Source organism: Cebus imitator, unplaced genomic scaffold (genome assembly GCF_001604975.1).
Source record: "Cebus imitator isolate Cc_AM_T3 unplaced genomic scaffold, Cebus_imitator-1.0 Scaffold316, whole genome shotgun sequence".
Taxonomy (NCBI): Eukaryota; Metazoa; Chordata; class Mammalia; order Primates; family Cebidae; genus Cebus; species Cebus imitator.
Genome location: NW_016107631.1, coordinates 724,854 through 737,855, shown reverse-complemented (window position 1 = coordinate 737,855; position 13,002 = coordinate 724,854). Strand labels below are relative to the sequence as shown.

The 13,002-nt window shown below is 46.2% G+C and overlaps 1 protein-coding gene across 1 annotated transcript in view; it reads left to right on the top strand.

The window, feature by feature from the left end:
• LOC108286205 (asparaginase and isoaspartyl peptidase 1) overlaps positions 1-10,459 on the top strand; it is a 23,601-nt gene extending 13,142 nt beyond the window's left edge. The window contains exons 5-7 of the mRNA XM_017503819.2: positions 5,831-5,949; positions 8,610-8,720; positions 9,158-10,459. Of these exons, the coding sequence (XP_017359308.2) occupies positions 5,831-5,949; positions 8,610-8,720; positions 9,158-9,363 (436 nt within the window). The 3' untranslated portion in view covers positions 9,364-10,459. The remainder of the gene's footprint in view (positions 1-5,830; positions 5,950-8,609; positions 8,721-9,157) is intronic.
• Positions 10,460-13,002: the final 2,543 nt, after the last annotated feature.

Sequence of the window (13,002 nt, the reverse complement as noted above, 5' to 3'; positions counted from 1 at the left end):
AAAAAAAAAAAAAAAAAAAAGAAAAAGGAAGTAAAAATCTTCAAAGAAGCAGGCTGCTTGCATTTTCCAACACTAGAAACAATAAAAATAAGCAATCTTCTTCCAGAGTGACCCGCATAAAATTCACAAACAAGACATTACAAAGGTTTTGTTAAATGAAGATCTACTTATTAATCAAAACAATGAAAATTAGTAAGAAAATTATTTTCACCAAATCCACAGTTTGAACAAGTCAGATGAAATCCTTGCAACTTCTTATTCTTTACGAAAGGAAGATTTAATTGTTAATCACAAGGAATCACACACAAAAACGCATACAGGCAGTTACAGGAATCGAGGGAAAGAGGCCAAATAAACAGACAATTGATTTTACCGGAAACAGAAAACAATATAAAGCACTGATGTGATTGATGTTCTTGAAAGAATAATACAATGTGTCCAATACTTAGCCACGCCTAATCTTTTCCTGACACTATCAGTACAGTGAGTGCAAAATCAATGGAAATATTCTAGGTTTAGCAAAAGAAATTTCAAAATTTGGTAAAAAGCTAAACATGTAATGAAAACAACCATACTCTTTTTCTTTTCTATGAATTTGCCTATTTTTGTCCTATGCTCGTTTTTTCCTTTGAATTCTTTTTTCTCTTATCAGTCTTTATTTATTTATTTATTTATTTTACTTTTTTTTTAACATTCTTTATAGGTAGATGGGATTTCTCTATGTTGCTCAGGCTGGCCTTGAATTCCTGGGTTCAAGTGGTCCTGCTTCAGCCTCTTGAGTAGCAGGAATTATAGGCACAAGCCACTGTGCCTGGCTCTTTCTTATCAGCCTTAAGGTTATACTCTACTGTAAATTTTAAAAAAAAATTAAAAATACCAAATCTGTTGTTTTTATTTTGCTTTTGCTATGGTATTTTTGCCATATATAAGATTTTAGTGCCAGGGACGGAGGCTCACTCCTATAATCCCAGCATTTTGGGAGGCCAAGGTGGGTGGATCACCTGAAATCAGGAGTTTGAGACCAGCCTGGCCAACATGGTGAAACATCGTCTCTGCTAACAATGCAATAATTAGCTGGGCATGGTGTCGTGTGCCTGTTGTCCCAGCTACTCGGGAAGCTGAGGCAGGAGAATCACTTGAACCTGAGAGGCGGAGGTTGCAGTGAGCCGAGATGGCGCCATTGCACTCCAGCCTGGGCAACAGGAGCAAGACTCCATCTCAAAAAAACAAAATAAAATAACTGGTCTCAAACTCCTGACCTCAGGTGACCCACTGGCCTCGGCTTCCCAAAGTGCTGGGATAGATTTTGATGTTTGGTAATTAAATATGCCTTCCTCTTCTTTTATAGTCGTAAGACTCGAAACTCCTAAGGTAGTCCCCTAGCCTGACACATAAAGTCACCTAGATTTTCTTGAAAAAATTCATTTTGTGTTTTATATTTAGATGTTTAGCCATCTGGAGTTAGTTTTTATGATGATGGAAAGTGGGATTCCTATTTGCTTTTCTTCTAGCTAGGATGCCAAATTTCTCTCTCAAGCCCCTCGAATACCAGACTCTATCCGGCTACTTTTCAGTCTCCACGTTACTGCCTAACCTCAAGGTTAAATCCAAAACTGAATTTATTTCTCCACCCTGCTCTACACACACACACACACACACACACACACACACACACACACACACACACACACACACACACACACACACACCAGCAAGAAAACAAAAAACCTATTCCTAATAGTCTTCTACATTTCAATAAATGTTCTTATGTCCTTTCAGCTGCTAAAGCCAAAAGCCTTAATGTCTATCATGATTTCCAGTCCTCCTGGAAATTCTATCAGCTCTACCTTCAAAATTCCCCAACTCCAGCCTACATCTTACCTCTCTGCTGAAACCATCCTGACCCGAATGACTGCCTCCTCAAGCCTCCTTAGCGGTCTCTGTTTCTACTCTGGTCCTCAGTGAATACCACATTTCAGCCAGAATAATTATTTTAAGGTAGGCTGGGCACAGTGTCAGCCAGAATAATTATTTTAAGATAGGCTGGGTGCGGTGACTCACGCCTATAATCCCAACACTTTGGGAGGCCGAGAAGGATGGATCACTTGAGGCCAGGAGTTCAAGACCAGCCTGGCCAACATGGCAAAACCCCTATCTCTACTAAAAATACAAAAAAAATTAGCCAAGCATGGTGGCACACGCCTGTAATCCCAACTACTCGGGAGGCTGAGGCTGGAGAATCGCTTGAACCTGAGAAGCCGAGATTGCAGTGAGCCGAGATCACACCACTGCACTCCAGCCTGGGCAACAGAGCCAGACTCCATCTCAAAAAATATATATTTTAAGATAAAAATATTATAGATGCATAGCATACATACAGAAGTACACAAATCCCGCATATGCACATTGATGAATGTTCGGAGGGAAACACCCATGTGATCAGCACCTGGTTGAAGAAGGATGTTGCCAGAAGCTCCCTCACTCCCCTTTCCACTCACTACCCTGCCCCCAAGGTGACCGCTTTCCTAACTTCTACATAGATGACTGTTGCCTGTCTTTTACCTTTATTTCAGTGAAATCATATAGTATATACTTTTTTGGCCTGCCTTCTTTCAAGATGATACTTCTGAGATTCATCTGTTTGTTGCAATAGCTCATTCTCATCACAGTGTAGTATTCCAGTTCATTAACACCTCACAGCTTATGTACTCTACCTGTGGTGGACATTTGTGTTTTCAGTTTAGGGTGACAGTAGCTCCCCCTTATCTGCAGTTTCGCTTTCTGTGCTTTCAGTTACCCACACTCAACTGCGTTCTGATGTTTTGAGAGGCTACATTCACATAACTTTTAGTACAGTGTATTGTTATAATTATATTATTTTATTATTGTTAATCTCTTACTGTACCTAATTTATCAATTAAACTTTATCATAGGTATGTACATAGAGTATGTCAGAAAACATAGTATTTATAGAGGTCAGTCATAGCTGAGGTTTCAGGCATCCACTAAGGGTCTTGGAACGTATCCCCTGCAGATAAGCGGGGACTAGTGTATTATACCTACTGCTGCTGCGAACACTAGTATATGCTTTTTTGGTGAACACCTGCCACATTTCTGATGGACAGATACACAGGTGAATAATTGCTGAGTCATGGAATGTGCATATGATCAGTTTTAGTAGATACTGTGAAATGGTTTTCCAAAGATGTTGGTACAGTTGACACTAACAGCAGGATTGAATGAGCGTTCCAGTTCCTACACATCCTTGCCAGGTTTGATATGCCTCTTTCATTTTAGCCACTCTGCTGCAGGGCGGGTAGAGTGGAATGATTTTTGGTTTTTTTTCCCTGAGACAGAGTCTCGCTCTGTCGCCCAGGCTGGAGCGCAGTGGCGCTATCTCAGCTCACTGCAACCTCCGCCTCCTGGGTTCAAGCAGTTCTCCTGCCTCAGCTTCCTGAATACCTGGGATTACAGGAACCCACCACCACACTCAGCTAATTTTTTTGTATGTTTAGTAAAGAGGGGGTTTCACCATGTTGGCCAGGCTGGTCTCAAACTCCTGACCTCAGGTGATCCACCTGCCTCAGCCTCCCAAAGCGCTGGAATTACAGGCCTGAGCCACCACACCTGGCCCAGAGTGATCATTTTTAAGATTAAACTTAGATTGTGGCACTTCTTAACTCAGACTCCCCAGTGTCCTCTCATTTCACTCAGAATAAAAGCCTTTGCAATGGCCTAAAGGTAGGATGATTATATTATTTGGTGTTTAAACTGGAATTCTATCTTGAGAGTAAAAGTGCCACTATTAATAATTAAGCCATGATAGCAGGCATAAATTTAAACTGTCCTGGGTAACTAGTGCGTAGAGTCACCCCAGTTGTCAGAGACGTTGTGACCTGGCCTTGGCTGTCCCTGTGATCATTCACCTACCATGCTCTCCCTCATTTTATTCTCCCCAACCATGCTGGCCTCCTTCAAATTCCATGTACATGGCAGGCATGTTTGCGCATTAGAAACATTCCTCCCCAGCAGTTGACATGGTATGTTGCCCCTCTGTCCTGCAGAGACACCCTGTATCAAACAGCACCTCCCCACCATCACTCTTCCCTGATGCTGTGGTATTCTTCTTCTTTGTTTTTTGTTTGGGTTTTTTTTTGGGGGGGGGGTTGGTTGTCCTGACACACTATTGCCCTGTTACTACCACCCTCTACCCCAAATGCAAGCTCCATGGAAGAAGGGACTTTGTTTAGCTTACCACTGTGTCCCAACACTTAAAACAGTGCCTCAAGGCCGAGTGCAGTGGCTTACACCTATAATCCCAGCACTTTGGGAGGACAAGGCAGGTGAATCACCTGAGGTCAGGAATTCAAGACCAGTTTGACATAGAGAAACCCTGTCTCTACTAAAAATACAAAATTAGACAGGCATGGTGGCACATGCCTGTAATCCCAGCTACTCGGGAGAATCACTTGAACCCGGGAGGCGGAGGTTGCAGTGATCCAAGATTGCACCATTGCATTCCAGCCTGGGCAATAAGAGGAAACTCCATCTCAAAAAAAAAAAAAAAAAACAGTGCCTTATATACAATTTATTATAGAATTTTGCTGGTGAGTATTGGATGTTAGTGGACAATTTCTTCAACTTTGTTACAGTCACACATTGCATGATGGGATGAGAAATGCATTCTGAGAAATGCATAGTTGGGCAATTTCATGGCTGTGCAAACATCATAGGGTGCACTCACACAAACCCAGAGATGTACAGAGCCTACTGCACATCTAGGCTGCGTAGCTCAGCCTGTTGTTCCCAGGCTAAAAACCTGAGCAGCATGTGGCTGTGCTGAATGTAGGCAGTTGTTAACACAATGGTAAGTATTTGTGTATTGAAACATAGAAAAGGTACAGTAAAAATAGAGTCTTACAATCTCATGGGACCACCTTCATATATGCAGATGCAGTCTGTTGATCCAAACATCATACATGGCACATGACTGTATTCAAGAATTCATAATAAAATATTAGGGGAAATTAACTGATTTGATCTTTACGACAACCGCATGACACAGGGTCCATAGGCAGGCAGCATCAGCGACACCCGGGAGGTTGTCAGAAATGCAGGATCGGCCAGGCGCAATGACTCACACCTGTAATCCCAACATTTTGGGAAGCCAAGGCGGGCAGACCACCTGAGGTCAGAGATTTGAGACCAGCCTGGCCAACATGGTGAAACCCCATCTTTACTGAAAATATAAAAATTAGCCAGGTGTGGTAGCATGTCCCTGTAATCCCAGCTACTCAGGAGGCTAAGGCAGGAGAATCACTTGAACCTGGGAGGCGGAGGTGGCAGTGAGCCAAGATTGTGCCACTGCACTCCAGTCTGGGTGACAGAGTGAGACTCTGTCTTAAACACACACACACACACACACACACACACGATATTGGGTCCCACCTCATATCTACCAACTCACTTTTTCCTTTCCTTTCTCCTCTTGGTGGCAGCTTCAGAATCTCTGTGGGCTCAAGGATCCAAGGGATTCTTATATACACTAAAGCTTGAGATGCACCTTATTTTTTTCCCCATTTTATGATGGAGACAATGAGACAAAAGAAAACTTAAGGTCACAGCTAGCAAATGGTGATGTTCGGATTGAATGTGCTCTTAAAGCTGAGGTGTAGAGGGGTGTCCAGCAATCCACCTGTAACTTACATGTGGAATGAGAAGCAGGCAGGTTCTCTCTAGAATGTTGGAGTTAAAGGGTGAAGCTACATTGTTGGTTATGGGGTTCATTCTTATTTTCAGCCTGTCCCTTTTTTCTGTTTATTTCTGGCAGAAACTTGGGAACCGTGGGTGCTGTTGCCTTGGACTGCAAAGGGAATGTGGCCTACGCAACCTCTACAGGGGGTATCGTTAATAAAATGGTCGGCCGCGTTGGGGACTCACCATGTGTAGGTAGGACCAAGGGATGGCTCCTGCCCCTTCTCCTTTTCTCCATCCTCAGGCTCTCCTCATTCCCTATTCCTTGCCCCCCTCTCCCTTTCTTGCTGCGTTCCCTTTCTGCTCTTGGTGCAGCTCCAGCATGTCTGGGAGTGAAATGGGGTTGGAAGGGGCTGTTCGGGGCCCTGCTTTGAGAGGGTGTTTGTGTCGGCGGCACTGTTTTTCTAGAACGCGTGCCTTTTCGGAACAACTTAGGGAGAGAAGTGGAGACAGGGATGCTAAAGTTGCCCCCAGTCTACGTGATAGTGATTCTGCCTTCTCCTTAGCCGCAGTTTCAGGATCTGCAGACTTACTTGAGTGAGACTTACTCCCCAGACATGGGCTCCAATTAGCAATCTGAGAAATCTGCGAGTTTAAGACTGTGGTTATTAGATTTGACCAGCATGAAAGCGACAGACTTCTACAGTCATATTACAGATTGAGATGTTGTTGAGATGTTGTTTACAATAACGAGGAAGCACATCAGCTCATTCCCAGGAGTGGGTGAGAGGCACTTAATGCGTTCCTCCAGTCTTTAGTAATAATCTACACTCTTGACAATTCTTGATACCCTTTTTCTTTCATGAACCTCAGAGACACTGGAAGCTTCCTTAAAGAGTAGAGGCTTGGTAACTCCTCTCCTCCTTGATAAATCACCCAAGAGACAGGAAGTAGTCTACCTTTCTTTCTCCTTAGCAAAAATCCTACCAAACTATCCCTAGTCAGTAGTGCAGCTTGCTTCAGCTGGGTTCAGACCAGACCACAGGCTCACTCCAGGTTAGATCCTAGAAATTAATTTTTTTTTTCAAGACAGGGTCTCGCTCTGGAGGGCGGTGGAGCGATCTTGGCTCACTGCAACCTCCACCTCCCAGGTTCAAGTGATTCTCCTGCCTCAGCCTCCTGAGTAGCTGGGATTACAGGTGCACGCCACCACGCCCAGCTAATATTTTTTGTATTTTTAGTAGAGACGGGGTTTCACCATCTTGGCCAGGTTGGTCTCAATCTCTTGACCTCGTGATCTGCCTGCCTTGGCCTCCCAAACTGCTGGGATTACAGGCGTGCGCCACCATGCCCAGCTTAGAAATTAATTTTAAACTTCAGTTACAGTGGTAAACTAGACAAGAAAAGGCGTAAGCTAAATTCTCAGAAGTCCTTGTCCAGCTGTGAGCACCAGGTGTGCTTTGCCTGGCCTTCTGAGCAGCCTTAGGCCTCCGGCTGGACAGTCAAGAGGGACGGTGCTAGGCACAGCAGTGGTCACTCAGGCAATCCACTTGTCCTGAGAAGTGCATGTGGTGGGGAGGACAGCTTCACAGACCCGACGCCTGTGCCAGGACCACCCTTGGAGGCGCCTGGCCTTCTGTGGTCCTAGAGTAACTGAAAAGCAAGCAAAGACTTGGCTACTTCCAAATATTAGGGCACATGGGACCTGGCCAGTTTATTCCCCAGCAGAAGCTTACAAGAAAAAGGAAGGCCATGCGCAGTTGCTCGTGCCTATAATCCCAGCACTGTGGGTGGCCAAGGCAGGTGGATCACAAGGTCAGGAGTTCAAGACCAGCCTGGACATCATGGTCACACCCCGTCTCTTCTAAAAATACAAAAATTAGCTGGGTATGGTGGTGCGCACCTGTAGGCCCAGCTACTCGGGAGGCTGAGGCAGGAGAATTGCTTAAACCCAGGAGGCAGAAGTTGCAGTGAGCCGAGATTGCGCCACTGCACTCCAGCCAGGTGACAGATGGAGACTCCACCTCAAAAAAAAAAGAAAAAGGAAAGGCTCCTCCTCCCACTGCAGCAGTTCACTCACTGCCCAGTGTCATCTCCCTCCAGAACCAGAGCCAGGGATGAACCTCTGGGGCCTTGTGACAATTCAGTACAACATCCCAACTCCTAAGTCCTTGCCCCATGTCCAGCATCCATAAGTAAGGCAAATGTCAGTCATCTCTGCTTCTGTATCAACTGCAGGAGAGTAAAGGTGAATCCTTCCAAGGCTAAAGGACTCTCAGGCTGGTAGCTGTGTGTGAACAGTTAGAGGAATGACTTAGAGAAGGCTGTAAGGTTGCTTGATCCCAGAACAAAATAAGGAAGAATCTTATCAAAGTAGCTTTCGCTGCAGACCCCTGCTTAAGTGTATAGCTCAGAATAGTTCCCTCAGGTCCAGTCATGCCCACCTTCGACAGATAGAGCTGCCCTCCATTGGACAGTATGCACGGATGTTAGGTTGTGGGTATCCGTTTTCCCATAATCACTGGAACGTGATGGCTTTGCTAGAGATCCATGTAATGTAGTCATGCTGTTTCTTCTCCATAGTGTGTGGGGCATGAGGAGGAGGCAGGGAGGGGGAGCTTCATTGAGCAGAAAGGAATGGCTATGCTTCGGGGCCAAGGAGACGCTGTCCTGCTGTAGCTGCTGTGGGAAGGTCAGGCCTGCCCTCCTGAGGCTCCCTTTATCCTGCTCCATTCTGGGGCATCTACATGGCGCTTTCTAGCCCACCTTAGTGTCTACAGATCATGGCTGCTAACCTGACCTTTGTCTATACTTGAGCACGCTTCGTGATTTAACTTTCACATAGCGTCCGACTTCTAATGTGGATTTGAATTTCTCAACTGTGAATGCTCAGAACAATCACCCTTTTTGAGCAGGATCCGGAGGTTATGCTGACAGTAACATCGGAGCCATCTCAACCACAGGGCACGGGGAAAGCATTCTGAAGGTGAACCTGGCCAGACTCACTCTGTACCACATGGAACAAGGTACACAAGGACAAGTCAAATAATTTGTGAAGACAAATGCTTAGAAGGTATTTGATAAGTAAACACATGGAGACGTGTAGGAAACCCTCTCCTGTTGGCTACAGATGTTGCTTTCATGTTGTTAACACTGTGTTTTGACTCCACCTTCCCTTAGGTCTGGAGTGGGAGAGCATTGAGTACTGTTATCTTCCACATCTCAGGAGAAGGGGGCAGTGGAGAGACATTGCGCCTGAGTGAGGGAGGGAAGACGCCTCTGCTTGGGCTGATGCTAGGGTGCTGTCTCAGGGCAAGGAGGGGAGGACCCTCCTTTTAAGCATTCAGGTGTTCGTTTACCACAAATCCTTCCTAGTTCACTTTGGCATTTCTAACTGCAAGTGATTTTTCATGAGATTCTGTTCAGTAATGTGTATTCTTTCTCAACCCTTCCTTATTTTCAGGAAAGACACTAGAAGAGGCTGCAGATCTATCGTTGGGTTATATGAAGTCAAGGGTCAAAGGTTTAGGTGGCCTCATCTTGGTTAGCAAGACAGGAGACTGGGTGGCAAAGTGGACCTCTGCCTCCATGCCCTGGGCAGCCGCCAAGGACAGCAAGCTGCACTTTGGAATTGATCCTGACGATACTACTATCACAGACCTGGCCTAAGCCCCTGGAAGATTGTGTTCCAGATGCTAGCTTAGAGGAGGAGTACCATCTCCTCATGAGACACAGCCTAATCAATTAGATCCATAATTGGAAACAAATTGTGCAGTCTGTCACTTGTTTTGTTGCCTTAATAAACATCTGAATGTTTGGTTGAGGGGCAGGTTCTGAAGTCATGAGAGACATGCCCGTGAGCCATGATTACTCTACCACACTCCAGCCTGGGCAACAGAGCGAGGTATCAAAAAAAAAAAAGAAAAGAAAAGAAAGAAGAGAAGGAAAGCAGCAGCATGATCCTGACATGACAGATTTGGGAGACCCGCAGCATGCAGACACTGTGGGCTGAAAGGTGGGGAGGGAGGCTCCGGCAGAGTTGGAGGCGTCTGGAAGTGAGACAAGAGCCACAGACACACTGGTGGGCGAAGTCCAGGTGACCCTCAGAATGTTGCACAAGAACATCAGGGAAAAGAACCAAAATCCTTTAAGGGAAATGTTCTCCATGTATGAGAGACTAAACTGATTTTCCTAAGAAAGTTCAGATCTTCCCTGACTTATCTGGATGTGTCCAGATACTTCCAAAGGACCCAGATACTTCCAAATAAACCATAGCTCCCTAACCTGGAGATGGAAGGTCATAATGGAGATGCTGTGGGATTCCGTGAAGTTTCTTGGGTTCAGAGATGAGCCTCCCTCCATCAGTGTTCTCCCATGAGCCAGACTCCACCTGCCAAAGACCCTCTGGTCCTCATATAGTGAGTGACAGTGCTCACAGCCTCTCCAGCAACAGAGAGGAGCCGACTGCTGTAGGGCTGACCCCATGACTTCCTGCGTCCTCACCCTGTTTTGTGCTTTGAGATTCTTCCCACCTCCCCATCCCCACCAGCTGGATCGGGCACTGTGCAGCGTGGTCAGCATGGTGAAGAAAGTCATTTCCTTGGGGACAGTATTCCCCTTTATCTCTTGTTACACTGGAAACGCGATTCCGCTGTAAAATCCATGCCCAGTTTTTCAGTCTCTCAGAGCTCACCTTCTCTCTGGAAAGAAATTGCCTAACTTTACATTCCATGTGCTGCTAATAAAATGTATTTTGAAAGAGTAAGAGTGTGGTTGGGAGTCACTGTTGACAAAGACCAGAATGCACACGAGCTCTCCCCTTGGTCTCAATTCTGACGTACCAGAGAGACCTTGAGATGGGGGTGGTGTGGGGGGGTACCTGCCCCCTTGTGGAAGACGTGAGTTTTTCACAAGAACCGAACTGAGTGGGTTAAGGAAGAAGCCAAACCATGTTAGAGTTTGTGGCTCAGTCCTCCTGCAGTTTGCCAATATTCACCCCAGACAGAGGTGCACAGTTCTGGCTCCTGTCCCCAGACCCTCCTTGGGGCTGTGTCAGCTGCTCCAGACCAGAGAGAAAGAGAGGGCACTTAGAGGCAGAACTGAGTTTGAATCCTGTTTCTTACTACCTGGGTGACCCTGGGCAAATTAACTTTTAAGAATGTTTCATCTGTAAAGTAGATTACTATGATGATGAAAGAAAGGTAAAGAAAAACTGCAGTTCTCAGTGTTTTACTTTAAGGATCTTATGGACAAATATAGAAACTGTGGCTAGGCCCAGGATGGAGTTTCTGTCCTTAAAAACCTCGACATGCAACAACTGCCCCTTTAGGAACAAGGATTTTGTTAGCAGGTGTATTAGCTGAGGATTGCCACAACACGAGTCCACAGACGAAGTGGCTTAACCAACAGAAATGTATTAATATTTTCTCCGTTCTGGAGGCTGAAAGTCCGAGATCAAGGCGTGGCCGCGTTGGTTTCTCCTGAGGCCTCTCTCCGTGGCTTGTGTAATAGCTGGCCATCTTCCTGCTGGGTCCTCACGTGGTCTTTCCTCTGTACATGCACAGCCCTGCCATCTGTCTCTACACGTCCTAACCTCCGCTTCTTATGAGGACACCTGTCATATTGGACTAGAGTGGACCCCCATGACCTCATTTAACTTTCATCACCTCTTCTTTAAAGGCCCTGTCTCCAAATACACTCACATGCTGAGGTCCTGGGGGTTAGGGCTTCAGCTTGTGAATTTGGGAGGGGTCAGAATTCAGCCCATAACAGGAGGCAAAACAGAATCGTGTTGGGGTTTGGAAAAGGGAGGCCTTTTGGAAAAGACAACAATGGCTAAGTAGATAGAAAAAAGGAAGGAGGCCAGGCGTGGTGGCTCACACCTGTAATTCCAGCACCTTGGGAGGCTGAGGCAAGCAGATCAGGAGGTCAGGAGTTTGAGACCAGCCTGACCAACATGGTGAAACCCCATCTTTACTAAAAGATATAAAAATTAGCTGGGTGTGGTGGTACATGCTTTGTAATCCCAGCTACTCGGGAGACTGAGGCAGGAGAATTGCTTGAACCCGGGAGGTAGAGGTTGCAATGAGCCAAGATTACACCACTGCACTCCAGCCTGGGTGAGAGAACAAGACTCCCTCTCAAAAAAAAGAAAAAAAAAGAAGGAACTGGGGGATAGGGAGGCCGGTTGAAAATGATTTTGAGCTTGTCTTATCAGTTCTCCACGAGGAAATTGACTAGTTATTAAAGACTGCTGTAGGCTCAGCTGGTGGCCACTTGACCTCTTCAGCGGGGCAGCCCAGGTACTGGGATACGTACAGGGTCGTCACCCCTCTGTGCAAAGCCAAAGTGTGTATTTTTGCCCTCAGACGTGAGTTGTACGAAAAGCCACCTCCACCAGTCTGGGAATTCTGCCAGTGGAGACCACGTACAGTTCTCGCTTTTGCCCCACACCTTGTCCATGGGCTGCTCACTCACTGTCAGAGAAATGAGCCTGATCTCATCTGAAAGAGGAAGACAATCTTTTTATCACTTCTGTGCCACAAGAGGGCAGCAAACTACAAACTCTCCATGCCTTCAGCCGCCCAAAGGGAAGGTACTCTGGATCAGAGCAGCCTGCTTAGAAAATTTGGAACCAAAAGAACATTCCTCTTCCTGACCTTCATTTTCATCCAAATTCTACAATTTATTTTAGAGCAGGATCGTCCAAAGCACAAACACTGGCAAATGCCCCGAAGAACCCATCCAGATCAACAATGGAAGCTCCCTCTGCCCTGGGCTTTGCCAGAGGGCAGATGATGTGGGATCCCGCGGTGGGCCAGCTCTGGCAGCCTGGCCCTGCCCCCACTTGCTCCTTCGAGCTAGGAAGACAGATAAATCATCAGGTAGCTGCACCCATCAAAGTGATGGGATAATCAGGAGCACAAGATGGGCCCGGAGCCAAGGGCAAGTGTTCCCTGCTACAGTCAGGACTTGGCCCCATTGCTGGGCTACAGAGAAGAGGCCTGGGTAAGGAAGGGCCTTGACCTTGTAGCTGTTGCATAATACACATTCTTCTCAAATAATACGCATCCTAGACTTCTTCCTCTCTAGCTTGAAGAATTATAAACTCTGAGAGCAAAGGAAGGTGGAGTGGGGAGCACATTAGTCCTCTCCAATGTCCTGTTGTCAGAGGTGATGGTGTGTGAGGAAGGCTGGGAAGGGACACTCATTCTTCCAGCCCCCCACCTGCTCCTCTGCAGTCCTCCCATCAGCCGTCATCTTTGCACAAAACCATCACTGCATTTGGATTTTGTAGCTGTTTTTTTT